The sequence below is a fragment of the Fusarium proliferatum genome (genome assembly GCF_900067095.1).
Source record: "Fusarium proliferatum ET1 genome assembly, contig: FPRO_scaffold003, whole genome shotgun sequence".
Lineage (NCBI taxonomy): Eukaryota > Fungi > Ascomycota > Sordariomycetes > Hypocreales > Nectriaceae > Fusarium > Fusarium proliferatum.
The window spans coordinates 3,316,930-3,344,685 of record NW_022194792.1 but is presented as its reverse complement, the minus strand read 5'-3'; the positions used below and the strand labels follow the sequence as shown (position 1 = coordinate 3,344,685).

At 48.4% G+C, this 27,756-nt stretch overlaps 13 protein-coding genes across 13 annotated transcripts; 6 read left to right on the top strand and 7 right to left on the bottom strand.

The window, feature by feature from the left end:
- Window positions 1-4,923: 4,923 nt before the first annotated feature.
- On the bottom strand, window positions 4,924-6,838 carry FPRO_05945 (putative phosphoglyceromutase; the record flags this gene model as incomplete). The annotated part of the gene is made up of 4 exons (XM_031229197.1): window positions 4,924-5,735; window positions 5,791-6,172; window positions 6,231-6,583; window positions 6,808-6,838. The coding sequence occupies 4 exons, from the start codon at window positions 6,836-6,838 to the stop codon at window positions 4,924-4,926; spliced, it is 1,578 nt and encodes a 525-aa protein (XP_031079457.1).
- A 670-nt stretch (window positions 6,839-7,508) lies between these two features.
- Window positions 7,509-7,955, top strand: FPRO_05946 (uncharacterized protein; the record flags this gene model as incomplete). The annotated part of the gene is made up of 1 exon (XM_031229196.1): window positions 7,509-7,955. The coding sequence occupies one exon, from the start codon at window positions 7,509-7,511 to the stop codon at window positions 7,953-7,955; it is 447 nt and encodes a 148-aa protein (XP_031079456.1).
- A 219-nt stretch (window positions 7,956-8,174) lies between these two features.
- On the bottom strand, window positions 8,175-9,431 carry FPRO_05947 (putative tubulin folding cofactor C; the record flags this gene model as incomplete). The annotated part of the gene is made up of 4 exons (XM_031229194.1): window positions 8,175-8,378; window positions 8,428-9,105; window positions 9,163-9,323; window positions 9,383-9,431. 4 exons carry the CDS (start codon window positions 9,429-9,431, stop codon window positions 8,175-8,177), a joined length of 1,092 nt encoding a protein of 363 aa, XP_031079455.1.
- Window positions 9,432-9,667: 236 nt separating this feature from the next.
- On the top strand, window positions 9,668-10,219 carry FPRO_05948 (uncharacterized protein; the record flags this gene model as incomplete). The annotated part of the gene is made up of 2 exons (XM_031229193.1): window positions 9,668-9,758; window positions 9,861-10,219. 2 exons carry the CDS (start codon window positions 9,668-9,670, stop codon window positions 10,217-10,219), a joined length of 450 nt encoding a protein of 149 aa, XP_031079454.1.
- Window positions 10,220-11,339: 1,120 nt separating this feature from the next.
- Window positions 11,340-14,055, bottom strand: FPRO_05949 (uncharacterized protein; the record flags this gene model as incomplete). The annotated part of the gene is made up of 7 exons (XM_031229192.1): window positions 11,340-11,648; window positions 11,703-12,262; window positions 12,316-13,441; window positions 13,494-13,621; window positions 13,672-13,726; window positions 13,783-13,875; window positions 13,936-14,055. The coding sequence occupies 7 exons, from the start codon at window positions 14,053-14,055 to the stop codon at window positions 11,340-11,342; spliced, it is 2,391 nt and encodes a 796-aa protein (XP_031079453.1).
- Window positions 14,056-14,626: 571 nt separating this feature from the next.
- FPRO_05950 (uncharacterized protein) lies at window positions 14,627-15,074 on the bottom strand (the record flags this gene model as incomplete). Its single annotated transcript, XM_031229191.1, has 5 exons — window positions 14,627-14,631; window positions 14,685-14,775; window positions 14,824-14,897; window positions 14,944-14,981; window positions 15,034-15,074. The coding sequence occupies 5 exons, from the start codon at window positions 15,072-15,074 to the stop codon at window positions 14,627-14,629; spliced, it is 249 nt and encodes an 82-aa protein (XP_031079452.1).
- Window positions 15,075-15,621: 547 nt separating this feature from the next.
- On the top strand, window positions 15,622-16,948 carry FPRO_05951 (uncharacterized protein; the record flags this gene model as incomplete). The annotated part of the gene is made up of 2 exons (XM_031229190.1): window positions 15,622-15,813; window positions 15,863-16,948. The coding sequence occupies 2 exons, from the start codon at window positions 15,622-15,624 to the stop codon at window positions 16,946-16,948; spliced, it is 1,278 nt and encodes a 425-aa protein (XP_031079451.1).
- A 204-nt stretch (window positions 16,949-17,152) lies between these two features.
- On the bottom strand, window positions 17,153-18,175 carry FPRO_05952 (uncharacterized protein; the record flags this gene model as incomplete). Its single annotated transcript, XM_031229189.1, has 1 exon — window positions 17,153-18,175. The coding sequence occupies one exon, from the start codon at window positions 18,173-18,175 to the stop codon at window positions 17,153-17,155; it is 1,023 nt and encodes a 340-aa protein (XP_031079450.1).
- A 931-nt stretch (window positions 18,176-19,106) lies between these two features.
- FPRO_05953 (uncharacterized protein) lies at window positions 19,107-21,062 on the bottom strand (the record flags this gene model as incomplete). Its single annotated transcript, XM_031229188.1, has 1 exon — window positions 19,107-21,062. One exon carries the CDS (start codon window positions 21,060-21,062, stop codon window positions 19,107-19,109), a length of 1,956 nt encoding a protein of 651 aa, XP_031079449.1.
- A 984-nt stretch (window positions 21,063-22,046) lies between these two features.
- On the top strand, window positions 22,047-22,646 carry FPRO_05954 (uncharacterized protein; the record flags this gene model as incomplete). The annotated part of the gene is made up of 2 exons (XM_031229187.1): window positions 22,047-22,094; window positions 22,146-22,646. 2 exons carry the CDS (start codon window positions 22,047-22,049, stop codon window positions 22,644-22,646), a joined length of 549 nt encoding a protein of 182 aa, XP_031079448.1.
- Window positions 22,647-24,137: 1,491 nt separating this feature from the next.
- On the top strand, window positions 24,138-24,714 carry FPRO_05955 (uncharacterized protein; the record flags this gene model as incomplete). The annotated part of the gene is made up of 2 exons (XM_031229186.1): window positions 24,138-24,641; window positions 24,697-24,714. 2 exons carry the CDS (start codon window positions 24,138-24,140, stop codon window positions 24,712-24,714), a joined length of 522 nt encoding a protein of 173 aa, XP_031079447.1.
- A 949-nt stretch (window positions 24,715-25,663) lies between these two features.
- Window positions 25,664-26,584, top strand: FPRO_05956 (uncharacterized protein; the record flags this gene model as incomplete). The annotated part of the gene is made up of 1 exon (XM_031229185.1): window positions 25,664-26,584. The coding sequence occupies one exon, from the start codon at window positions 25,664-25,666 to the stop codon at window positions 26,582-26,584; it is 921 nt and encodes a 306-aa protein (XP_031079446.1).
- A 407-nt stretch (window positions 26,585-26,991) lies between these two features.
- On the bottom strand, window positions 26,992-27,555 carry FPRO_05957 (uncharacterized protein; the record flags this gene model as incomplete). The annotated part of the gene is made up of 2 exons (XM_031229183.1): window positions 26,992-27,230; window positions 27,285-27,555. 2 exons carry the CDS (start codon window positions 27,553-27,555, stop codon window positions 26,992-26,994), a joined length of 510 nt encoding a protein of 169 aa, XP_031079445.1.
- Window positions 27,556-27,756: the final 201 nt, after the last annotated feature.

Genomic DNA, 27,756 nt, shown 5'->3' with positions numbered 1-27,756 from the left:
TGCAGTACCTAGAGACAGCGAGGTACATACTATCCATGCGCATCCGCCAGGGCAGCCGAGTGCCGGAGCGCGGCGGTGGCACTCATTCACAATAGGTACGGGCAATACAAGGCGAAGGCGGCGAGGGGGAAAGGCTGGGTTGAGCGAGGATGCCAGGTTTGGACGAGGATGCAAGAGCTAGAATGGTAGATCGAGCCCTTATTGCTCCGATTTCCAAGTCGTTGGAGAAGCATAGAGATCAGAGACCATCGGACCCAGAAAAAGCCAAAAGCAGGGACCTCCTCTAACGGGCTCAACTAGCGCCTCGGTGCACGACTAGATGGTGTGGACCTCTAATTCGTTCACCCCTTTTGTCAGTGGCCACGTCCAACCTACTCATGTTTTTATTCCGTGACCCGCTAGGGACTAGGTTCATATCAGGGCAGACTTTCAGGGTCGTTGTTGGATTTTATTACGATCACACCCCTTTGACTTGTCACCTCCGTCGCCTCGCTCACGCCCCAACTTTGTCTGAGTGCGGGGGCTAGAAGAGCATATCTTGACCAATGGTGAATCAGCTTGCTGGATGAAAGAAAAGTGAGGTCCATTGTCGTCCACAATTTCCATTAAGCGAGTTGCCCTGTTTTCTTTCACCCTCTGTGTTAAAGCTGCCTGATGATCTTGGTTTCTGTCTGTCATCGGTCCTGGCTTGACCAAGGACAATTTGGTTTGGAGGCTTCCAGACTTCCGCCGAGTGCTAAATAGGGCCTTGCACTGTGCATTTGCCGGATGCTTTCCATTTACCGAACTGACTATCAGCTCACATGTTTTCTCCCAAATCGCTGCAGTCTCTTGGAAACTCGCCAAATCCCCTGATGTCTTATTGACTTCGAATTATAAAGGGCCACATTGTTCTGGTTAAGATACCATCAAAAGAACCGGCGGTTATGAACGCCAACACAGTCCGAGTCAGCGAAAGCAGGACACTATAGAAAGTCAAGGAAAATGGGCTGTGGTGGTTGCTAGATACCCACTATATACCCGAAACTCAGCTCTGTCAGGAAAATGATCTCCAGTCATCTCAAACACAAACAACCCCGATACGATGTTAAAAGGAAAACATCTGCAATCGCCGTTTTATGTTGCTATCTTTCAACTTTTGCTTATCTGACCCGTGAGCAAGTATTCCGCACTTGCTCACCTTAGCATCTTACGATACTCTCTCTGCCTCTTGTGATGTGTGGGATATCCTGACACAAATCACCGGGAACCGGACTAACGGTGTTTCTAGCTGGAGACCACGCGTACCTAATCCCTGGCAGGCCCATGCACGTCCCAAAACCCTTTCCAAGTTTTTGATATTCAATTTCGTGATGTCTCTGCATACCAAGTAGTACTTCCCTGTTGCAGGTTACAGTAAGCTAACATACTCAGAGTAGCGATTGTGGCCTTTTCCAGCGTGTAATATGACACGATGTGGTCTGGCCAAATCCCCTAGAAACCTGTCATTGACTACCCAACTGAGGCTCTGGTTTGCAGATCATTTGCCATGTGACGTCGATCCGTCATCCGATTGAGGAAATCCAGGGTCCTTGCAAGGTCAAGTCCCCTGAGCGCTTAGAACATTTCGAATGGTTTCTATAGACAGAAATCTCGATTCCTTGTTTTCGCCCAAAACTTAGTACGTAGAGGGTGACGGATTGAAACAAGAAGTAATGCCATGTATTTAAGGTTTCTAACGGATTTTCTGAAGAAAGTCACGAGACTGACTGGACTATGTCAACCGTCCAATCACGACGGTTCTCCGTCCACTCCTAAGTTCATGGTGTTCTTGATGGACAGGGGCAAGTTCCTACAACACCAAAAATGTATCTCCAATTAGATGCACACCTCAAACCCGATTCTCCGTGGCAATAGGATATGCGAAACTTTGAGATGCGAATCGAATTCTCAAAATCTGCAAAAATTCCTGTCTCAAATGGCAATTCACACCCCTATCTCACATTGCCACATCTCTTTCGGATGTAAGCGACCGAATACGTTCTGATTGGGTAAATTGGCGCTTCAACCTTCTCGATCTCGAGGAAGCGCAGTTATAGCTAGGATCGAGCTCCACGGAACGACCCTTCGTGCAGCTGGATCGCGGGCAGGCTTGAGCAAAGATGGCTTGGGTCCATCAACATCACCCAATCCCTTGTTTCGCTTGGGAGGTTGATTTCTTGCACAAGTGTCGATTAACGTCCCTGAAAAGAGAAATCTAGAGGCACCCTCTTAATTGGAGTTTGGCTCACTCCTTACGCCAAAATGCGATCCCAGATGATGGGGATTTGAACAATCTCCATGTTGATCACCCGTTCATTGTCGGCGCCGCTCCCCCTTGGATCTAGAATAGGTGAACGTGTTGATGAATGGTGGATTCGTTCGAGACCATCGTCAGGGACGAACCTGTAGGCGAAGTGTCGTGGCTCTTCGGTATGAAGGAAGGATTGCGAGATGAAACGCAGATCTTGATTGTTGTACTTGGGATCTTGTCTTATCTCAGGTCAATCACTTTATTGCACTGTACAATCGAAAGATCACGAAACCCTTACTTTACCATCATTGCCAGGCACAAACAGCCTAGGCCCCTGGCCACTTTCAACATCTATCGGGACGACCCATGGGTTTGATCTCTAGGCATTACAGATTTGCACGCGATCTGTGAAACATCCTGGCCACTTGCAACGGATGGATGAGCTTCCGTGTTCGTCTTCATGACTAGGTAGTCTTTGCAGTATGAACCAGTTTACAGCGCACAGCACAGAAGCGTGATTACAGATTGTTGTATCACAAGTGCGGCCGTCGTCACAATCAATTACTCAAGCCTTGCGTCTTCATGTCATACATATGCACGAGCCACTGTGGTTGAGAGGCAAGGCACGTGTGTTTCTGCTTCTTTGGACTATTCACCACTTACGATAGGTCTAACCTAGGATTCGGTTGAAGGCCTCGAGTCTATGGCTGTTGCTTATTTCCGCTCGATCTTCGGGACCTTGCCATTCCCCCACGATCGTCACCAGAATTGGTACGTACACCAACAAGCCAGGAAAGCACAGCCGGACCCTCCCTCTCTTGGCTCCCGCATCAAATCTAGATGCGTGAGCTAAAGGCTAACTCGCCCTTTTGGGGGACCCTTGGTTGCCGGAGCGGGACCTCCGGCGTCCCTTGACCTCTTAGGATGTTTTAAGGATGCTGTTTGAGTGTCCCTATCAGATATCTGCTGTTTGAAGCCCTCGGGGGGGCAAGAAAACAGCGAACCTTGCTGTGAGGTGTCAAAATAAATTTAGCAAAAGTTATTCCTAAGCTCAGGCTATATTACCTAAGTCTTCTTGTCATTCATGATCGAGGACCTGTGTTTTCTTCCCTCCCCTAGGAAGCCACATATAACCCCTGGATGATCGTCGAATTGAGATGAAGTGATTGATTAGATAGAAGAGCATGTGGCTTGGAAGGTTGCACAGATCTGAAGCACTGTGGATTCCGGTCGCCCAGGATGCGGGAGTGATCTGACTCCTTGGTACGTGACACCAGACTCGAACACACCATTGGCTAAACAGCTTTTGGTGTAAGTTGAGCCTCCTAGCCTCCATAGGATTGTGAAGTTGCTCCAGTTGATATGCTTCTGATGACCCACCATCACGGTTCCAGCTCCTTTCACTCATCCAATCTGAGGAAGTCAGGTATTATCTCAATACTCGACCTTGATCTCGTTTCACTGCCACTTTCCTCATACTTTCGGAGACAGTCCCTCGGAAACCATGTTCCCACAACAGACGAAAGTGGTGTTCTGCATGGGAATACTACCTATTTATTGGGCTTCTGTGATAGGAACCGGGGTGCCCCCCTCAGCCTGTTTGTATCCATCCGGCGACCTGGCCCTAAAGACTCTGGTCCAGTATTCACCACGGCAGACTACAGTTCGCTAGTTTTGGTTCTCGCATCAGCTTCACAGGGGACTTTTTAACAGCCTCTCCTTGTTCGTTGGATCGAATGAACTATGTACAACTGATTCGGCTTGATGTTGCCACCCTAACTGCCCGGAGCAAGCAATGGCATGTCTTGCTCATATCGGTCTTGGGCTAAGTTAATCGTATCTATACGATATGATATAGCGGTAAAGATCTAGCGCGTTACGATGAATTCAATTTTTGTTTCTTTTTCAACCCCTATTCACTGTCGTCAATTTCGAACGACCCAGACTTAATTCGGTTTTTGTTATTTCATATGAATTGACCCACGAAATGAATCCCGACAATACTCACACTGCCGGTGTATCATCCCTATCTGATGGGACAATTATGTGTAGCTGATATGGGATGTCCATTTTTCAGGAAAGGGCATTGTTGGTTTCTAAATTGAGAGATCACTAGCCACCTACTCTGAATTTCCATTTCACATACCGACCTTCACGTTAGAAGAGATTTCGTTAGAATTATCTTGATAGGAATTTACTAGCCAGTATAGGGTGGACTGGTTGTTGTAGTGCTTCGTTGTCGTTGTCTTTGTGTAGTTTAGGTACAGGAAACAAGCAGAAGCGATGCACTGGCCTACTCATCGGTGCCTTGATCTGCCCCTTCAGAAATTGGTATTATCAATCGATTCCGTCGACGGCCTTATACCTAGCGGACCAATTCCCTTAGACATTTGTCTGATACAGGCAGGAAATTGAGAGGCAGTGTTGTTCGTCTCTATTACTGGTCGTTTTACTATTCTAGGATTACGACTCTATGTCTATGCAGCCGAGCATAACTTCTAACCCTTCCGCCCTCAACTCCAGAGTCATCGCATCGACTCACGCGCAACAATAACCAACAACCCACAAATCGCTAATGCCACACCCACTACTGCTACACCATCCCGAAGGACCCTTGTTTTAGATACGTGCTCTCGTCATCGTCATAAACATTAAGCTTTTTGGAGAAGAGACTTGCCAGTCATCTCCTCGGGTTGAGGTAGACCCATGGCAGCAAGCACGGTAGGGGCAACATCACCGAGGACACCCTCATCGGTCTTCTTGAGACTCCAGCCCTCGGGGTAGTTGGCCATGAGAAGGGGCACCTTGTTTGTAGTATGGCTAGTCTTGGGCTTGCCGTCAGGGAATTTCATTTCCTCAGCATTGCCGTGATCGGCTGTGATGAAGAGGACGTAGCCCTCCTTCTTGCAGCCCTCAAGAATCTTGCCAATGGCCTTGTCGGTGGCCTCACAGCCGATGACAGCAGCGTCATAGACACCAGTATGACCAACCATGTCAGGAGGGGCAAAGTTATTCATGACGAAGGGGAATTTCTGCTCACCCAGGCGCTTGACAACCTGGTCGGCGACACCATCGGCAGACATCTCAGGTGCAAGATCGTAGGTAGCGACAGACTTGTTGGAGGGGACGAGATCCTGGGACTGATCACGGGTTTCGAGAGGGAAGACCTTCTCAACACCGCCATTGAAGAAAAAGGTGACGTGAGCATACTTCTCGGTCTCAGCGATATGGACCTGCTCAACGTTTTGCTTGCCCAACCACTCGGCGAGGACGTTACCCATGTGCTGGGGCCTGAAAGCAACCTCGAAGGGGTAGTCACCCTTGTATTGAGTCATGGTGACAAGGGGCTTGATCTTGGGGTACTTGAAGTCGGGAAGAGGAGATCGATCAACATCGCCCAGAAGCTGGGTGATCTGGCGGACACGGTCGGATCGATAATTGAAGAAGAAGACGGTATCGTCATCTGTGCTGCTGTTAGGGGTTGTGTTTGAAATGCAACTAATTGAAACTGAACTTACCCTTGATGCGGCGCTCATCGCCACCAACAATGATGGGAGTGAGGAACTCATCCCTATCAAGATCACCACCGCGCTGATATCGAGCCTTGACGGTAGCAACGGGGTCCTCAGAGGCCTCACCCTCACCGAGGACGAGACCCTTAAGGGCGATCTCGAGGCGGTCCCAACGCTTATCGCGGTCCATGGCGAAGTATCGGCCAACAACGGTACCGATCTCACCGATGCCAATCTCCTTGGCAGTGTCGACAAGTTCCTGCATATAGCCGGCGCCGGACTTGGGGTCGGTGTCACGGCCATCGCCGAAGAAGTGGATGAAGACCTTGGGCACGCCATACTCCTTGGCAGCCTTGAGGAGGGCGTAGAGGTGGGTTTGCTTGGCGTGCTGCTCTGGTGTAAGTGACTGGTAGTAGAAAGAAGGAACTGTATATGATATGACTTACCACACCACCATGGGAGACAAGACCGCAAAGGTGTAGTCGGCCGTTTCCAGCAGCAGCACTCTGGAAAGTCTTCTTGATAACATCATTCTGGGCCAGCTCGCCGTTCTTGATGGTCTGGTCGATTCGGACAACATCTTGCCACACAACGCGACCAGCACCAATGTTCAAGTGTCCAACCTCAGAGTTACCCATGAGACCCTCTGGAAGTCCCACCGCCAGCGATGAGGCCTCGAGCTCAGTGTAGCCCTTGGAGTCCTTGTAGAGAGCGTCCATGACGGGGGTCTTGGCGTTGGTGATGGCATCACCGTCCTTGGGGCTGTCGGCAGAGGGAATGCCCCAACCGTCAATGACGACTATAAGAATGCGAAAACAACATGATTAGCCAGGCCAATTCCAAATATATGAGGACAAAACACGATGTAACAATCCAATCTGGTCGCGAGACAATTGGAAATTCCTGAGCAACGGGAGTATTTATCTTCAAACGTTTCTCATTGCAGCGCTGTTGCTATCCCGATCGCGGGGCATGAAAATGGGTTTGTTGGAATTTTGGAGGGGGCGGGGCATGACGACGTACTGAGGCAGGCTTTTTGATCAGTCTTGGACATGATGACTACTGTTTGTTGGTTCTTTCTTTCTTGCACTGGCAATGAGAAGAAAGAAGAAGAGAACCAGGGAGCACGAGAAAGAAATAGACGAGGTATAAAGAAGAGACTCTAGGAAGATAAGGATAAGACGGAGAGTAACTCGGGCCTGTCTTGAGTAAAAGAAATGATGCGTGATTTGATGGGCCCAGAGACGACAGATGATTTTGCAGGGAAACACGTTGTAGTGGTGGGGGTTTATGTCATGTCACTCAGCGGCCATGATTTGTATTCACACGGTGCATAGCATACGAGAAGTCCCATTTTGTAACGTGTAATGATGAACTCACACTGTCAATCTTTGGCCTTTTTTCCATCTCTTTCGGACCGTCAACCCAACAACAAAACGGCCCATCGGCCCAATCGATCTTTTCCATTTGCCCACCACCATCTGTGATAAAACTCGACGCTATTACGAGTTTTATGCAAGGCTGAGAGAACCCACTCGGCCTATTTCCCCGAGCTGTATGTAATAGAGATACAACGCTATCAGGATCACTCACCTTGAACTGCCTGCCGACATCACACTACACCGCATCCACACCTACGTCGCCTGATTCTCTCCTACCATCCTTTCCGAGCGAGCCCTCGAGCGGTCAAAGTTGAATCGAGTCATATCATAGAACGACAGACCATGTCTCCATCATCTGCATCTGCGCCTGCATCCGCATTTGGTCCACACCCATTGGCCCTCCCACCCACGTTCTCTCCGGATACTCTAGACGCCCTTTCCGAGCTCTCTCTCGTCCTGGCCCGCGTCCGCGCTGGTATTCAGTCGTCGGCTGGAATCACTACAGAGCCTGCCCCGGGGACCACCGGTCACAACGCCTCTGGACCTACATTGTCTTTCAAAGATGTCCCTGGAGCCACCGATGGCCTGAAACACAAGCTGCAGCGTGCTCGCGCACAGGTCCGAGAGCTCCCGGATATGGACCGATCCATCGCCGAACAGAACGATGAGATCCGTGACCTTGAAAATCGCATCGAGAAACAACGAGCATTACTCCAACGATTAAGAGACGAAGCCACTGGAAGGGATCGGAAAGAGGAAGTCAGTGCTGGTGACAAGATGGAGTCATGATACACGTCCAGTGTTTCTTATGATGGGTCACGTATGATTTTCGGCATTAGACTATTACTTTTAGCAAGATTGTCGTATTGGTTTTATCAGCAGGGTGTTTGGAGTTTCGCATTAAATAAAAGGATTTATGTTGTGCGCTGCGTTCTACCTGATCTGCGGATATGAAGCCCTACGGCCGGGTATGAATTTCATCCTTTCACTAGGTATTCATTGCGGCCATCACCTCCGTGGAATGCCCAGCTTTTTCAAGGACTCCTCCACACTGACACCAGGCTGGCCAGGGACGACAGATCTCCAAAGGTCATCACTGAGCCTTTCGTTTTCGGACAGAGTGGTCCAGTTAGGACTGTGACCAGCCTTTAACCACTTAAAGTCATCGACCTGATCCCACTGGTTTTCCCCAGGCTCCTCAGCGTCAGTCGTCTATACGCCTGTTAGTCTAGCTATTCAAATATCGAAGATTATATCTTACATAGGGCTTGGGCAGAGGTGCAAATCGCATGCCAGAGCAGTCCTCAATAATAGGATGGCTTCCACAATGTAGGTAGATGTCAACGTTACTGCACTCATGAATCCGCACTTGCCTGGCCACAACAACTATAGTGCTGTCAGACACTCCTGTGATATGAACTGCGCCGTTGACGCGACCCCCGACGATGAGGCTCTTGGATACATTCTTAATAGCAAGGCCAGGGAAAGCTGTGCCCGAGGATGTCGGAATAGACATATCGATGATACAATTCTTGAGATCAGTGAGACTACCCGAAGAGGTGGCACGGGATGCCGAAGACGGTAGAATAATGTGTAGCCCTGAATGATTCGAAATGCCAATATTCTTGGCAGCAGAGAAGCTGGGCTTACGAAGGGAAGATGCGCTGGGTCGAGCCATCTCTTCATTGTAATTTTTGTAGGTATCCTTAGGCGGTAATTCGCTGAGAGTGTCTTCCTTTGTCGCCGAAGGAGGACTGGCGATGGTAGATGCAATGGTCGTGTCATGCTTGGCCCGAGAATGGCTTCCAGGGCTAAGTCGAGGGTCGTTCTCAGGAGCGCCCATATCAACGTGGTCGGTCTTACGACGAAACTGAAATTTTGACTTTGGTGTGATTTTGGTGATTGTCTCATTCAATTTGTCCTGGAGAGTCTTAATGGTCTATCAAGCATGTGAATGTCAGTCGAAGCAGCTAGTCAAAGAGGCCAGCTGGGTTACCTCAGAATACTGTTTTCTGTCATAAGAAGGTGTGTAGTCGGCAGCATCAGACACTTCGTTTTGTAGCTTGGCGATACTGGCTAGAATGTGATCAATGGCCTCCTGGCGCTCACCACCGACACTAGCAATGGATGGTAGCTCATCGATCAGGTCTTGGAGTACTACGCAACATGGAAGTTAGGCAATGGAGAGCGTTTGAAGATCTAACATCCATTCTTACCTGTAACACTCTCCAGGAAATGGTTGTAGAAACGTTGCTTAGGATCCATGGCGGCTGATTGAAGAATGACCTGATGGGTGGCAGCCCAAGGGTCGTGTTGATGGGTTGTTGTTTGGACCTGTGTTTCCATTACGAACAGTGTTAATACAAGTTGCTAGTTCGAGTTTCCTTCTATATGCTCTGCTTGGAAGAAATGTGAAAGATGATATTACAGCAGATGATGTCAGAAAGCGGACGAGAACGACTTTATATGGGTAGTGCAATTGACCTATGACAAAAACAGGCATGAATCAGAAAACTGGGAGGCCGATTTCACGTTCTGGTGAGGACGTAGTAAGGGGACTCTGGGCCGAGGATGATCTCTCCAGTCCTGGAGGTATGTATATATACATGACAGTATCAAGAGACCGAGAGAACGTGTCAATCACTTACCAGGAAGTGAAATAAGCCGCAGCAGGTGATGCGAATGTGCCTCTAGTTTCTACTACCCCAGAGCGCTGCACTGCTACCCCTCGTCTCCGTACGACTTTGGCAATGCTTCCTCAGCTTTCAGGGTCACGACTTGAGGTCTCGTCGAACCAGCAGCTGGTAGTGACGTCAATGCCGCCTGATGGGGCCGACGAGAATGGGAAGACGTTGTTGAACGTGGTGATGAGTGGAGCAGCCTGCCATGGACAGTTGGGGGATAGCCTGTCTGAGATGGATGGACGGGATGAATTGGTGGATGGTTCGGCAGGACAAGTATTCGTTAGTGAGAAATTGGCGGGCGTCACAAGGCATGGGACAAGAAGTGCGAGGTATGATGTGTGCTGCAAGCGTGGTGCTGTTACCAAATGATGGTGCCACTATAAATCGTTTAATTCTTTAGAGCTGGGGTTGACTACCCTTTGTTGATAAAAGTACGGCGGGGAGATTAAGAGAGGGTTCTGGACCCTTTGAATAAGAATGGTGGGCCAATGCCTGTTCTTTAAGTTGAAAAAGACGATAGAGCATTAAAGAGCACCAAGAGCACTTAGGAGCATTGTTAGCTTGTTAGAGTGGACCGAACAGGAATTCGAGAAGCCTACGATCAAGACTTTATTAGAGGGACCCTTGAAGATACATACCGACGATGTCTTCGCTACTATTGGTGACTTGCAAGTCACACTGGTAACCAACCATCAGCAACCTTGTCGTCATTGCTAGTTTGCACAGACATTTTCGGATACAGCATTCATATGCCATAACCTGTTAACTTCATCTGGTCTCTGCCGAGGAGAAAACAAGGTTGCCGTTTTTAGTGGTCTGGGGGTCATTGAGCCTGTCTTAGTTCAACCGCTGTGCAGCGCGGGGAACAATAGTAGTTTTGAGTATTGGAGGATGTTACATCATTGGGTAACCACTTCTGAGACGATAGAATTTGAGCTCAGAGGTCTCTACGGTAATCAGCCAAGTCAATCTGTGGAACATTGTGGTGATTAATTGGATAAGGATTTGGCCATTTCAGTTCCAGCCCGACTTGCTCAGGCGGATCTGTACCTGTACCTACCCACCTACATCCATATCTACTGAAGTAACCCATGGGTGACACAGGACCAAGAGGGCCGTGAATCCGGGGAGGTGGGGTTGGAAGAATAAAGTTCCAATCATATTTCATGTGTGTAAGATTAGAGGATGGAAGCAACTGCAACCGAACTGCATAGCCGATTTACATTCGATATAACGAGTACCTTTTGGATTAGCCTGACCAACGCTTGTAATTCATGACGATCGACAAATTACTCGCACAATACGAGTCAGGATAAACGCCCGCTGGGGGCTCTGCTTCCTACTAGGTCTCGACCGATGCATAATTACCGGATCTGACCGTCTCTCAGTTGATCGCCAGAACAATTCACTTTCACAGCAATTTCTACAGAACTTATTGATACTTCTAGCTATTGTTCATCACTACTCAAGCAATTCTCATGTCTGTCATTCATCTAGCCCGTCCATTATTCGCTGAGGTTCTTCTGCCTGCATTGGGCAATGGCGGGATATAAGGCAACGGCATCCGCTTTGCTGGTCTGGTCTCTGTGTTCAACGCTCTCCACATCTCCCAGATGGTTGCCCGACGAGCTGGCAACATGCTGTATTGCAGACTATACAAGTTCTTGCGGTTGATTGGCGGCACAAACTTGCCAGTCAGCAAGCAGAAGAAGACTTTTGGTGACAGGTAGTGCTTCCGGATGCGATTTGCCATCTGGAAGTATTGGTTGAACATGATCCGGAATGTCAGAGGAATCGACTAAGAATGGTGTCAGCGTGCTATGTTGCATACGAGTAATCGGAAACTACACACCTTGAGGTAGATAACGGACGTAGGCGGCAATCCGTCAGCATTATTATCGTTGTCGTGCCTATAGTCATGGCTATCTCGGAGCTCAAATCGTATGCCACCTGGAAGTCTCCTCGGATCTTTTATTCTCAACATAAGTGCAAATAAAGGAAAGTGGTTTAGACATGAAAGAAGGGTATCAAAGCCAGCCTTTAAAGAGATAATCGCCATCCTTGCGATGGCAAAGTTGAGATAGAAGACAGCGACTGTTGGCAAGAGGAAGAAGAGTAGCGTAAAGAGAATAGTGCCAACAAGGAGTTGATCTAAATCGTAGTCGCAGGAATCGATACGGTTGCGAAGAACGTTATGTTTCTTGCCTCGGAAAAGATGAAACAAGGACTGGAGAATGGTGAGCTGCCAATGGTATATACGTCCTGACGCGAGGTAGAACGAGTAGATGTGAATGGTTAGGGTGGAAAGCATATCAGAGAACATGGCAATTGGCATGCTAGCTCCGGCAAAGGAGGAGAATCCTATGAACCACACCATCTGGGGCAATGCTGGTGTAAGAGTTTCGATACAACCTATATCCAAGTCAGAAAGGGTATGCACTTTTGAGAAGGTTCCCAAGACTCACTAGACCAGTAATCAATGACCCAAAGGAACAAATCTCCCAAGAAAGCCGCCAGTTCACCATTGAGTTTGAGACCAGCCGGCCAGCCCATGAGCCATGATATGCTGCTTTGGAGTGCGTCTACCGTGTAGGCCTGGAGTAGATCCCCGATTTGCTCAGCAACCCAGTCTGCATTCTCAATAATGTATGAACCTAGGGCGATTCCGATGATGACATCGTTGGCAACAAGCCATAAACTGTTGTAGAAACGGATATAATCTGGATGACTAGTCGTGACACTAGCCCAGTTGTTTTTCCGTTGCCGCAATTTCATATACTGCATCGGCCAATAGCAGAACTGCTGTAGTCGTATCTCAACTTGTTGTGCTGTAGCCGATATGTCTTTCAGGGCCGCATAATCAGGCTTGGCTCGAAATTCAAGCAGCAAGAGCAGCATCTCTGCTACAACGCGGTGGCCCATGAGAACAAGGACAAAGGTCTTGCGTATAGTAGGGAAAAGGTAGAGCGTAAACCATGTCCACAACTGAAGGATGACATAATTTCGCATTGTCGATGCTGTCTCAACAACCCTTTCAGACACACTAAGGCTTCGGCGTGGTCTTGATCCCAGCCGTCCTACATTTTTCTGCAACGTCTTCTCCAGCTCCCAAGACCAGTTGATCTGATTGATGATTTTGGGCAGGGCCCTGTCGCGTGCAGAAGGAACTCGTTTAAAAATGGTGTGTTGCTTGAGCTTCTCAACCAATTTGCGATTCTCTTCTTTCTTTTGGCGCTCTCGAGTCTCTTGCTCCCCTTCCGACACTGTTGTGTCGCCTAATAAGGAACCATCATGACCAAGCGCTAGTGCGATCGGATTCAGCGAAACGTATTGCATTCCCTGGGGCTGAGGTCGGTCATATAGAATAAGCTGTACGCTCACCGCCTTCGCGCATGTAATTTTTGGTTCTCTTGGATTTGAGCTGGTCGTAGCACAGAACCAAGAAGGGTCTGCGGCGGCTGCATCGATGGCATTCGAAAGGCCAAGGACATGCATTGAGCTGTGGCCACACATATCGGTGATCTGGCTAGTCGGGTGAATCTCGCTACGGAACAAAGTGCCGGCTTTGAGATGGAATTCGGTATTTCGTGCCTGAGAAAAATTAGCATACCCCTGCTATCGTATTGCAATACACCAAACAAACATCGACATCTTCGAGGATGGTTACGACAAACACGTCCAATATGGAATTGCGCCATCCCACCACGACGCCAGGGCGATCAGACTTGCGAATGTCCGTCGGCCAGAACACTCTCATCAGCCCATCATGCTCTACCATGACAAGCAACTATATCAACTGGAACGAGTCTCTTAAAATGAACCACGCCTTCTGAGTTGCTCCCGCGCAGAGACACCAGTTCCTGTTCCTCTTGGATGCTGAACAGATCTTGTTAGCCATTGCCAGCGGCTTCGAATGTTGCAATCGGGCGTACCAGATTCGTTTCTTTTCTGGCTAGGAAGACAGTCGGGGCGCAAATAGAGAGAAAGAGGACGGAAAGTGCAGCAAAGGCTTTTGCTGCGCGTGTCTTTGTAGTTATAGGTTAGTCCTTTCAAAGGTTGCGCAAGAAGGCGGGGCATGGACTCACGACAACACCGTTTTCCCAAGCGAAGATGGCAAGTTCATAGAGACGAGTGACGAGATCCCAACGGGCAGTGATGTAACCAGCGACGAAGATGCCGAGCGTCAGAATAGAAAAGGGGTGCATAGAAGCGCTATTCCTCGTGGCAGTACATGCCGTCCTTCGGTAAAAGCTTAGAAGATATACCAGTAGAGGCTATGCCAAGCTGTCGGTAGTGGGTTTGCTGGCGGGACGAAGCGACGGTTGACCGTAGGTTCGCAAAGCCGATAGTCCTGAATAAAGACGAGAACGTTTGGTAATGAGCGTCAGAACTAACAAAAGGGAATAGGATGCAGGTCAAGAGGGCATTGCCGACCCAATGGAAGAGATCGAGTTGATTGGTTCCCCTTGCATGTTGTTCTGTCCCCGAAGAGCAACATGGCATGGACTACCAGTAACAGTGGGTCACCCAATCAATGAAAATCACGTGTGAGCGGCCTGATTCCGCATCCTTCAAGGCGATGACGATGGTAGGCAGACACATAGGAGCATGATATGGACGGACATGGAGGAGGAATTGCACGGGAGTAGAAATTATATGGGAGTTGAGTAGAGAGAGATACAACAGGAACATCTGGAACTCTCAATGACCAAGCTCCAAACATTCATATTTTCTTCATCCGGGACGCCGTGCTCTCTAGTGCTCGATATATGTCATTCATTCTAAAGGCAATATTAGTAGGTTAGAGGGCATAGGAAGTAAGGACGTATCATACTTCTCGGTCCAAGGTGTTTTAGATCGTTCTCTTTGTTTTCTTCTCGGGCCTCTTCCACTAATTTATCCACACCTCGATCCTTTAGAGCAACCTGTGGTAAGTGAGCAACAGGAAGCCTCTAACCTTGAATGAAGAGTACCTTGAGACAATTTTGGTATTCTTTAAACATGTCTGCACATTCCTTGTTGCCCTTTTCTTGGCCTCGAAGGTACTCTGCATATTTTCAGCTCAGTGCCACAGTAGAGGTCGAGATACATACTTTCGCTGTACCATTTTAAGAAACACGTATCATACCGCCTAGAATTCTGTATAAGACGGAGCTCTTATCCATTATGTGAGATGAACTTACTCCTTAACCTCGTTGCACTCTGGAGCTAATGAAGCTGACATTTTGAACTGATGGTGGTCAATGATGTAAGATGTTTGAAGCATTAAGAATTCTACGTAGGGGGAAATACTTAGGTGCTGCCCCCGGAGTTAAAGACGCCAAGCTACACCTAAAAGTCACTCCACCAGGTAAAAGGTTGAGTGCCCAGTCAAGACAGAACAGTCTTCATATATGTCCGTTTTAGGCACTTTTATATGATAACCCGCCACATGAACATATTAATACTGAGCCTTGTTTCTTCGAAAAACGGAGAAACATTGACAATTCTATTGTGTTCATTAATGTAACGACCTCGACAAGCAGGGATGGGGTTTTCAGAAACGCAACAAGCTGCCATTGGTCAAAGCTCTCCCCCGCCAAACAGAAGTCTCCACAATAAACGTCCAGGGCTGCCAGGCTCACTCCAAGCCTGTCGCGTCTGAACGCGACTCAAACCCAACACTCGACTACTCATCGTGAAATGCTATGAGCCATCAAGTCACTCTTATTCAAGCAACCCCGACAAAGGGCCACTTATTGACTTAAACCGATTTTATATTAAATTTAACTATGGCGCCTTCAGAAGATGAAATCGAGCAGGCGCTCCTTGATGCGACTTATCAAGTCTATCAAGCTACACCGGACGAAACTACTGTGAACAAGGTTCGCAAACAAACCGAGGAGAATCTCAGCTTTGATGACGGTTTCTTCTCAAGTGCAGAGTGGAAGCAAAAAAGCAAAAGTTTGATCAAGGACAGAGTGGTATGTTTGCTTATGAACGACGTCTACATCATATACTTACACATTTCAGGAGAAACTTATGGACGGATGGGTTCCAGACAGCAGTAAAAATGCAGATTCAGATAGAGAAGGCAAAGCTGGCGTAAAGCGCTCTTCTCCTGATGCCGAATCTCCTGAACCAAAGCCCAAGCGTCAGAAACGCGTCACGAAGCCCAGACCAAAACCAAAGTCAAAAAAGGCAAACAAGAAGGAGGAGTCTGATATTGAAACTGACCTTGAGTCCAAGCCCAGCGTATCCAGTGAACTGAGCGAATTAAGTGATCTCAGCGAGGAGGACAAACCGCAGAAGAAGCGAAAGAGAGCGGCGCCAAAGCACAAGTCTAAAGCTGTTGAACTCGAAGAAGAGGACGAAGAGGATGCGATCAAATCTGAATCTGAAGTGTCAGGAGATAACGATGATGGGGTTGAGAATGGAGAACTCACAAGTGAAAAGGCAACAAGTTCAACAATACCACAGAACTCAAAAGATGGAGAGAAGGGTTCCAAAGGGGATGAGAACAAGCCAGTTGTGGACGAGGAAGACGAATATTCGGATGTCATCGATGAGCCAGTAAAGCCGAAACGCAAGAGGAAGGAAAAGAAAGAGGCAGGCAGCAAGCCAGCAAAGGCCACCAAGGTTGCCACAAAGAAAGCCGCTACATCTGAAGACCCTAATACCGAGGAAATCAAACGACTGCAGGGTCAGCTTACGAAGTGTGGTGTTAGAAAGCTTTGGCACAACGAGCTGAAGAAATACGGCGATGATGCCAAAGCAAAGATTCGACACCTTAGGAAGATGCTCACTGATATCGGAATGGATGGCCGCTTCTCAGAAGCGAAGGCGCGCGAAATCAAAGAGAGGCGAGAACTTCTGGCCGAGGTTGAATCTGCGCAGGAGATGAGTGCTCTCTGGGGTGTAGAGGGCCGCGGTCGTGCAAGCCGCAGCAAGAGCAAGAGTGCCAAGGTCGTTGAAAGCGGCGGTAGTGACGCCGAAGAAAACAACGGCGACGAGCATAATGATGATGAAGAGGACGAAGAGGAAACGTATGCTGCGAGACGCAAGAGAGCAAGGGCGGATTTGGCGTTTCTGGGCGATGATGACAGTGATTCTGATTAAGGCCTACGGGTATTCTATGCATATGATTCGCCTGTCTATCTTGACAGCATGTAATTTAGGGACATCAGGATGCATCACGATCAACTTTGTACAAAACGGTGTCTGGGAGCAGGACCTGGTTTTTCTTTCTAATTGTCTTACGGTAGCTAGGCGTTCAAAACAGCCTCTATTTAGCAGATATTCTTTTCATATTCGTGATCCAATTCAATCGGCCCACGCCTTGTATACGGTTCTGGCACCATATGTGTCGCCCTTCTTGAGCAAGACCTGGTTCTTCCACTCAGGTACATTGGCAGCGTTAACATAGCGAGCAGGCTCACAGCAGAAACCGGCACGAGCACCACGAGCAGGCAAACCGTTGACGGCAGGCACATTAATGCCAGCGCCAGTGTAGATCTGGAAGGTGGGCTCAGTGCTGTAAACCTCCAGGTTCACGCCGGAGCCGGAGTGGTGGGCCTTGACATTGAGGTTGAGGGGCTGGTTGCGGGTGTCTAGGGGCACAGAGGATGGGTCTGTGTTTAAGACGAAGCAATGATCGATATTAGGCTCCTGGGGGCCCAGTGTGAAGGTCTTGTTGGCGGTAACACCGGGGAAAGGCTCAATCTTGCCTGTGGGGATGAGATCGCTACCAACAGCCAGGTAGTTGGCTGTAGGCAGGGTGATATCTGTACCAGCAATAGTCTCCTTTCCGCTGGGGTTGAAATAGGAGTGGTTGGTCATGTTGATGACGGTCTCATCAGCGCCACCAACAAGCTTTGCCTCGTATTCCATGGCAAGGATGATGACTTCCTTGCCATTGACGTTTTGTGCGCCAGTTGTGTAAGTAACAGTGACTTCGACGGTGCCAGGGTATCCCTCGTCACCATCCTCACTGGTAAGTGTAAAGGCAACACTCTCCCCACCCTCGAGTCCCTCTACGCCTGGAATTTGGCGAGTTCCAACGGGCTTGGGGCCGTCCCAGACGCGGCTGCTCCAGCCAATCTTACCGCCATGAAGATGGTTCTGTCCATCATTGGCGGCGAGAGTAACTTCCTTACCATTGAGGCTGTCAATCCGAGCACCCTTAATTCGGTTGGCGACACGACCAACAGTCACGCCAAAGTAGGGGGAGTTGTGCTTTTCATAGTCCTCTTGCGTGGGGAAGCCCTGGACGACGTTGATGCCGTTGACGACAAGGGACTGGATGATGGCGCCAAGGGGCAGGAAAGAAATAGGAGCGTCAGCCATGATGGATGATCTCACTGAACCGTTGGTATGTGTTCGAATACGAGTATCGCTGAGAATGGGTATACGAGGGTTGAGGGGTATTTATATCACACCAGCAAACCTAGCATAGAACGGAAAGAACAACTAAACAACAATATGATGGTGCACTGGATTGAGATGCGGCCAGGTTTATCTATTTCACAGTGTCTGCACTCAGCAGACTCCATATAGGGATAAATGGGATAGCTGTAGGACCCATCATGACACTTCAGGCTAAACTGCCAATGGAAATGGGGTCATGAGCCGCGGGGTCTTTTCATGGCAAATACGGAACAACCAGAATCCCACAACATGATGACGGGCGATATTCGGGCCAGCTTGACCGAGTGTGTGGTGACTTGAGTGCGGGGTGCGTCATGGGTGCTCCATCAATATCACTTAGTGACTGGTGCGGTTGTAAGCGGTAATTTGGTACAGTAGTCCGTTGCTTGCGCAGTACTATCACTGCATATTTTATGAGGCTTAAACTGTGCGTTGTACATACCCAATCGCCTGTATACTAAAAGTATTCCTATGTGCCCATCCACGTTTTAACAGGTGTAATTGTAATGTTGTGGAGGAGCTAAAGGCTGCTTGTGAAGCCTAAGCATGATCACGCTAGGCTCAGGCCCATGGGTTCCATGACATGGTGTAATCGTTCACATGTGTTCGGAGAACGAAGTTATGTCCAAATGCCACAAGAGGTTGTTCTATGAGGCATAGATAAAATCCCTGAGTATCATGCTCTTCATGAATAACATGTATCTACCGACGCTGTATACGCAAACTATCCAATCAACCCTTTTGTAGCCCCGAAAACGCCATCTAAATGCAAAGTCGCTAGAGTGGTATCTCAAAGTTGCAAATCACACAATTCCAAACAATGATTCATTCCTGGTCTTGCGCAGATGCCCTACCATTCCAAACGATCGTCGCAAACCAGCTTAACATCAAATCGCTCATTGCCACTCCAGACCTTATTGCCCGAGTTGCACCCAGCCACAATCGTGCGAAGATCACTGATCATTCCACCGGGGCCACTGGCAAAGACTGTCGTGGGACCAGTAATCGTGTTACTCACAAAGTCGCTGATGAGCTTGGGTAGGTTAGGGTGTCGGTCCTCATCGACAATACCGTTTCCGATTTTAGCAACAGGGACATCGTTTCCGCACGCACAGCCTTCTTCTATCACGTCTGACGATGATGATGAACCGAGTTGTCTGGTAGCATCTGTGACATCCTTCTCGTCACTGACCTGCAGCTTGGAACTGCTGCTGGAGTCTCGTGTAGCGTATACGCGGATCTTGAGATTGAGAGCCTTTCGGGCCTGCTGCAGGAGGTCCATCTCCTCCTGAACCCATTCAGTATCAGCGGCATGGCGGATGGCCCAGATGAGCTCAACCTTGCGGTCTCGGGAAATGGGTGATCGTGCGAGGTTAAGGAGGACAGGGAGTACATAAGCGATGCCAGTGCCACCAGCAACACAGACAATATTGGTGTCAGGTGCAACATGGTCCATTGTGGTCTCACCATAGGCGCCAGTGAGAATGACAGAAGTAGTAGCTTTCTCAGAGGTCGTGAGCTTCTTGGCAGCCAGCTCAGCCATTTTCTTAGTTTCGCCGCCCTTAGCGCGCATGATGTACGAGTGCTTCACGACACCCTTCTCAACGACAGGAGCATTTAGCGGGGTGAAGGGGTGTGATTGCCAGATACTGCTCTCAGTGAAACACAGGAAATAGTGCTGTCCGATCTTCCAGGGGTCCTGGTCGTTTTCAAGGTCGAATCGAAGAATGTCTCCATGTTCAGCGTCAGGGAACCTAGTGATTACAGCTTGAGTGGCTTGAAACCCCATCTTACCCGAGGGGAGATGGTGATAATGCAGATAAGCGGTACGAAGCAGTCGGAATCCACGGTCAGCGAACCAGAACAGGAGTGATGGAAGCAGAAAGCACTTGAGCTGCTTCCAATGACCCCAGCAGGCACCAATATAAACCATGGCGAGGACGTAGTGAGACTTGCGGAAGAACTCGTATCCTGTTGCGCGAATTCCCCAAGGAGTACTTCCGATGAACATAAGGAGAAGCAGAATCATGGCAACGACACCCCAGATCATGTATTCCTGGACAATCCACTCGGCAGCCACCTTAGGTTGAGGCTGGTATAGGCGGACCTCAACAATAGACCAGGCAATGGTGTGAAGGGAACCCTGAAGGAAGATGATATAGCCCAGCCAGCGGTGGAGGAAGATGAAGCTCTGGTAGGGTACTCCTGTGATGAGAGAAAGGACAGATTCTCTGCTAGCCAAGAGGACAGACAGAGGAGTCAGGGCATACGCGAGAATACCGACTCGGTCAGACCAAGGACCGAGAGTAGTGCGAGTGTTGTAGACTCCGGGCATGTCTTTGACGGGAGTGACCCATTTCTGATATGTCATACCGATAAAGCTCCATACAGTGAGATATCCCACGAGGGACAGCATAACAGCAACTTGAAAACGAGTGGTACGGCCGAAGATCCCGCGGCAGGCATCTGGGAGGAGATATTGCCGTGTAAACGAGCTGAGACTGCTGCGGACCTTGGCGAGACCGGCTTTTGGGTTTGCTCCAAGAGTGATAGCCGGAGATGAGGGTTTGCCGACATGTCGCAGAATAGCCCAAAGGAAGAAGACTGCGAGAATAGTAGCCCAAAGGATTCCGGAGTAGAGCATGCCTAGATCGTGGGCATAATAGACCAGATCGAGATACTCGCAAGATCCCTTATCGTTTGTGCAAGGGAGAGCGCGATCAGCATATCCCCAGTGAGGTTCCAGGGTTTTGGCTTCGCTCATGTTTTGGATGTGGCGAGCATCCAGCTGGTTGAGAGACACCATCGTGGAGGGCGTAGTGGTCCTGCTGTTCTATGAAAGGGGCAAAAATATGTCAAGAGGCAGTTGATTTTTTCATAGAATGATGGGACAACAGATCAACGGATGGGCGATCTGTAGCTATCTCATATATCACGAACCATGAGAAGAGATGACTGTTGAGTATCAGGATTGGAGTAGAATGATCAAAGACGCGATACCATTAGATACAAATAAGAATCGACCCATCGGTCGAGTCTCCACTGAAGAACCAACCGCCGCCACGGTTTTGACGACCTAGTATGAGCATGTTTGAGGTCTACGAGATAATCGGGTACGAAGTGATAATAAGGTCTACTTGGCGTCGGGAGCCAGGCCATATCGGGGAATCGTTTCCTGATTACTTGCTCAAAACGCCCTCTTGGAGATTGGCCGGAACGATCCTGATGAAGAAATGATATCCTGAGATAGAAAGAAACATACGAAGCTGAGGCAAGCGAGAGACTATTCAAGAGGAGTTGAGCAGGAATGAGCACGTTTTACAGGGATCTTACTCCATAGTGTCTCCACCAGGGGAATCCACCGAAGCACGGCAAACCTTGGGATCTGGACGGAACATGAAGCTTTCCAGCCCTAGATTTGGGTTTGAAGTATTATCAGGGATCGAATCAGTGATGGAATAATATCGCGTTATTAATATCTCCCTCATCCTTCGGCATAACCTTAATTTTTTACCCTATTTCTGCTCTTGCATGTCGCTTCTTAATTCTCCGGCAGTCTTACTCCATACAAGTCTTGGAAACAGCTCAATCTTTCTCAGTGGAACCTCAACTCCTTGATATTCATTCGACTTACGGATACTTATCTCCCCAGCCAGCCACTTTCTGGTTCAAAATAATACAGACTTGGTTCAGTTCAAGTCAGATTCACTGTCAATTATCGATTACATCATCCAAGCACCACTGTTCAACTCGAGTGAAAATACCAACCATACCAACCTAACAATTCATCATGGATCACGGAGGAATGGGCGGTAGCGGTGCTGCCTGTAAGGTCGACGTAAGATTTACTACCAAGAGATACCAAGTTTTCGTTGACTAATAACCTCAGATGTTGTGGAATTGGAACACAATCGATGCGTGCTTCCTGGCCTCATCATGGCAAATCAAGAACCAGGGCATGATGGCTGCTACCTGTATTGGCGTTATCCTCCTCGTTATTCTCGTCGAGTTCTTCCGGCGTATGGGCAAGGAATACGATGCCCTTCTTCAGCGTGGCTTCCAGCGGCAAGCCACCACTCACAGTGTCGCTCTCGCCGCCGCGGGTTGCACAGGAGCTGTCGTTCCCACAAGTCAAACACTTACATATCGAGCCTCACCTCTGCAGCAATTCATCCGCGCATTCATCCACGCTGCTACTTTTGCGGGAGCCTACATCATCATGCTCTTGGCCATGTACTTCAACGGCTATGTTATCATTAGCATCTTTATTGGTGCTGGCCTCGGCAAGTTCTTTTGTGACTGGCTCGTTGTAAGGATCAATGTCGAAGATTTGACAGCCCCTGATGATAAGGCCAAGGGGATTGAGGAGACAACTGTTTGCTGCGGCTGAATATATGTCGAATGTATGGACCAGAGCTGATATATACAATGGAGGTTTGACATGACAAGTCTTTTCACTAGTGATACCCGTAAACCCCTTTTTGAGATCAAATTACCTCGGTCAGTAGAGACCCACAGCGAGGATCTTGATATCCTTGGGAAAGCATTAGTTGTGAACATCTTGTAGAGGCTTCCTACTGACTAAAGTAGCCTGTGGTAAGGGAGCAGTATCACAATTTTGAGTTGTTGGTGTACCACTGTACGCCCATTACACTATTTGCGAGTGACCTTGATCACTTATTTATAGTATCACAGGATTATTTCAACAGCGGCAAAGAAAATATTTACATACAACTAAAACTCAAAGAACCCATCTCGAGAATTTATCTATACTACGACCTTGCTCGAGGAATGCGTACTGGTTATTCCGACCATCTCCAGGTGTGAGGATATAGGGTGGCACGGCATGGATCCTGTGTTAGTAGCTAGAAGGTGACATAAAACTTTGAACATGTGTCCTAATAAGTGATGGAAAGACTCGGACAATACGGTAATATTTTATAGTATCTTCCGACAAGTTTACCATAATCTTTAGCTTGCTTACTTTCTTGTCCCGGTTTAAGGTCTGAAGGTTTCCGGAACCCTGCCTAGAGGGGGGATAACACATAGCCTACTCTCCAGGACGTTTGCTGTTGACTGCACCAAAGCATCGGGCCATCAAGGTTGATCTACATAACTTGATTGAGACAGTTACCAGTGGCTCGTTCCTCATGCTGTCCACTTACAAGACTACTGTCTGATAATTATGTCAACGCACCATGTTTCAAGTAGCTGTGCTTTTGCCCAACCAAGGTAGTCACAAGTAGTTCGAGACCAATACTAAAGCTTTGTGAAGTAGTACTCGACAGGGGTCACGATCTGAGGCCTCAGCCGGCATTTGATGTATGGACAGCAGTGGAGCAAACAGGAAAAATAACTTGCTCATATCTCTCTCACCACCCTAAATCCATAGACATTCACTATATGATACTCAAATGGAAGAATAGAGAAGTATGGTATTTATCTCTGTCAATATCTTGCCACTATCATGAGTGACTTGGTTAAAATCGCCGAGGGGCCGTACCAGGAAGGCCCATAATGGATCTGTGATTACCTAGGGGATCGAACGTTGGTTGGAAGAGCCAGGGCGGCCTGAGACGAGAATGGTGGCTTTTTGGCATCTGGGAGACTTCCTTAATAAATACGTGCTCAATCCAGCTCCAACCAACTTATGACCTAAGGTGATTTATTTCCAAGCGGCCCCGGTCGCCGTCAGATCGACCACGCCACAGATCAATCCACCACATACAAGACTGTCAAGAGCCTCGTCAGCGCTCTACAAGTCAACTGCAATATTTGAAGTCAGAATATCCTCTGAGATTAATTTCATCTTCATCTTATTGTATTTGATATTTAACCTCGTTGACCGACTACACAGCATACGCAGCAGGCCTTCAGCATCATGTCTTCATATTCTTCCAGTCTATCGAGTTCATACTCAGGCTCACCAACTTCAAGTTCTGCTTCACTTTCATTCCACCATCGTCTGTCTTCCTCAGGAAGAGATACCGGCAAGATTGGAGACGAGATGGGAATAATCAGAACCTGGTTTTCAGTATTGGACGATAGTGAACGGTCATCTGCCCTCCACTCAATTGCAGAACTACCAAGTCTGCGAGAGATTGAGCCATTGATCCAGGCACTCAAAGACCGCAAGCGAGAATTATGGAGGCAACAAGAGAAACTCATCATCCAGCCTCCCGTAAAGCCGAAATGGATCATGCCAGTATTCCCGCATAACTCTCAAGATCCTCGATGGGCTGCCAAATGGCTTCGAGCTTTGAGGTTGCACAAGTATGAAAGATGCTTGTCGGGAATGTCTCCAGCTCAAGTTTCATGTCTCGAAGACGAGGATTTGCAGCAGCTGGGCATTGATACCGTTGGCGCCAGGGCAAAGATGCTTCGCGTAAGTAATGAGGATACCAAAGCCTGTATTTGTTATGTTGCCTAACATGATATAGGCCATCCACAATGTATAGAACTCAACATGTCATGCTTAATTATCAGCAGACCAACGGACTTGGTCATGACTCTATCTTCGTCATTAATGTCCATAGCGAGCATTCCTTCTAGGACATTTCATTTTCACACCAGGCTTAGGTAAGAGTAACAAAATCAGCGGGGAAAATACGGCATTGCCAGATTTTATACAAAAAAGCCACAACGGAACGGCACAGTGGTCTGAGATCTGGCATTAGTGGTGTTGGGGTGGTTTGACATGGGAAACAATGGCGTTGGGGTATGGATTTGGAGGGGCTATAAAACGACGCCGCATCCGGCATCAGATAGCTTTGGCGTCAGAGGGTCTTTACATAATACAAATTTCTATATAACAACTGTACATATTCATATTATATTACCATTCAGATTGACCATGCTAGGTATCTATTATTATGCCTTAAACATCTGAGACTTGGCGATCAGCGGCAGATCTACGACATGATGCTGGTCCAACCAGATCCAACGTGACCCGAAAGTCCGAATGTGACGCTGAATTTGCGGGTTAATCACGAGGCTCTTACGAACCTGATACTTACCTAGTTGGCTTTGTACTTGTAGTCATGCAGTATAGTAATCCAATACTATTCTTATTATTCTCATTATCGGAACACAAAATAAAGGGCCCAATTGGAATATACCATCAAGTCACACTGCCACTCGCGCTTCCCTTTCCCAGTTTATTAAGGTAGTGAAGCAAGTCAGGTACTGACAGAAGGTCACAAGTAGCAAGTGGTGCTTGCGCAACCAAAACCAATAGTTCAGGTGCCATCGACTCAGCTCAAACTACTAATTGATCCTCCCTTCAACGTACCTCTACAAGGCATCATCAACAACTAGAACGAGCTATCAACTTTGTTTTCGATAATACCTTCTCGGCTTTGGACTCGGCTCGACTCGTCCTGGTCCTGAATTGTCAAACAATGCATTATGGCCATGGCCACCGCGTCAGCAAACATCTCTAGCACCCCGAAACGCAAGCGTGGAGAAGAAAGCTGGGCATCTCCTATACAATTCACTTTTGTGCATGACCCTCTATCGTCTTCATCTCACCCTTCTTCAGTCCCAACTCAAGCAGACACTGAAGATGGCAGCGATAGCTCACGATCAAGGGTCCTTGCCCACAAGTTCCGTGGTCTTGCACTGGAAAGTGGGGGCGGGGCAACAGTCAGCAACGAAGACATTGATAATCTCATGGATGAGGACAAGTCGATGAGGAAGCGACAGAGACCCGATGAGATTATGAGCGAGGTAGAAGCAGCTCCAACTGTCCAAGAAGTGGTCGATCTTGACGGAAAGTCTGTCCTACCATCAAAAGAACCGCCGCAACCTTTCGAAGGTCGCGTGCACGAAGAACCTTGGCAACAAAAGCAAAACCACGGGAGCCTGCATCATGCATACCCGTCTATCAACCGGCTCTCCGAGTCAAAATCGAGAGTCAAGAAGAGAACAGGCTCGCCGCCACTCCGCATGAAGCGCCCTTCTCGGCGGCCTTTTGAGGACCCAGACGAAGAAGAGGTCCAGATCGTTGACCCTGTCAGAGCTGCGCTGACGTGGCATGAAGATGAGATCACCATCTACGACCCTGATGATGAGGATGACGACGGTATTGGAATCAACGGTATCGGATTCAAACCCACACCAGCTCTTGCGCATGCACGCGCCATGAGACGGAGACAGCAGATGGCAGAGTATCGCAAACGAGAAGAGAGTGAGGCACGAGCACGACGCAGTCAGCGACGTGGTCGTGGTTCGGGAGTCAAGTTCGGACGATCAGAGGAGCAGTCACCGCCGCGAAAGGTCAGATTCACGGACACGGATGCTTCGAGTGTTGCGATTACTACAGGATAACGTTATTATTTGACGCCAACGCTTATAAGGATGCTGGCTGCGGCTATAGATTTTTTTGACGATTACTTTGGCGTTTCTTTATTCTAGCGACTTGGAGGAAGCGGCGTATCAATCACGAAGAAATTTGATGGTTCTTTCATGGGGATTCATGGTTGGTGAAAATTGAAGGGATCGTTGGCAAATACATCCAAGGCCTAATCAAGCCGCTTTATACCCTGGTCTTTAAAGATCATACAACACCACTACGATTCGGTGCCCAATTCACGGAAGCACTTCTTTATACTTGCCCTTTTCGTCTATGTTTGTCTTTTTGCGCTTGAGATTTTACAAGCTATATCCAATCCATAAGATATACACCCTTACACAAATAATAGTACATAGGAGAGGCCATGTGCTCAACCTGATGGTCACCAGACCTTATACCATGGCTTTACTGCAGCCTTCTTTTCAGCCTCCAGTTTGTCGTGCTCACGCCTTGCCTCTTGGATCTTTCTTGCTTGCTCTCTCCTATTCTCTGATACCACCTCAATGTGTCGTTTCATTTGTCGACGTTCCTCGCGGCGTAGGTACTGGCACCATTCGTATGATGCCATGCTTCCAAGAACAAACATTCCAACAGCCCAGTTTGCAGCGCTACCAGGATTCCCTTCACTCCTTTTAGACCATGCCTTTTACTAAAAGTTCAACATTGTCCACTCACCTTTGAGGACAAACCTCAATCCTCCAATACCGGCACCAGATGCTATTCCTGTGATGAAGCCCTGTCGAGCACAAGGAGTATTTGCAACATTGGCAAAATCATCCTTCTTGATCATAGAAACGGCCTCTGAAATAGTTGGCCTATTATTCGTCGGTGTCGCTCCATGTTCGCCGTTGACTGTGGTAGCTTCGTTTTGCTCTATGGGTTTCGACCAGACATGCAGAGTCTTATCGCCGGGCATCGGTTGCCCATCCTGTGGATTTGAAGCCATTCCTGGCTATAATTGCGACGCAACTGGTGTCATGAACAAGATCGAGCCAAATCTCAACTTTCTTTAGAAGCACGTGGGATAAGGCCGATGACGCCTGGCAAGCAAGGCTTGCATCGGGAGTCTTGATGGCCCGTGCACACCTCGTTGCTCTGTCGAAAGTCCATTAAAGTAAAGTGGAGTGCAATCGCGTCGCGAGGGCGC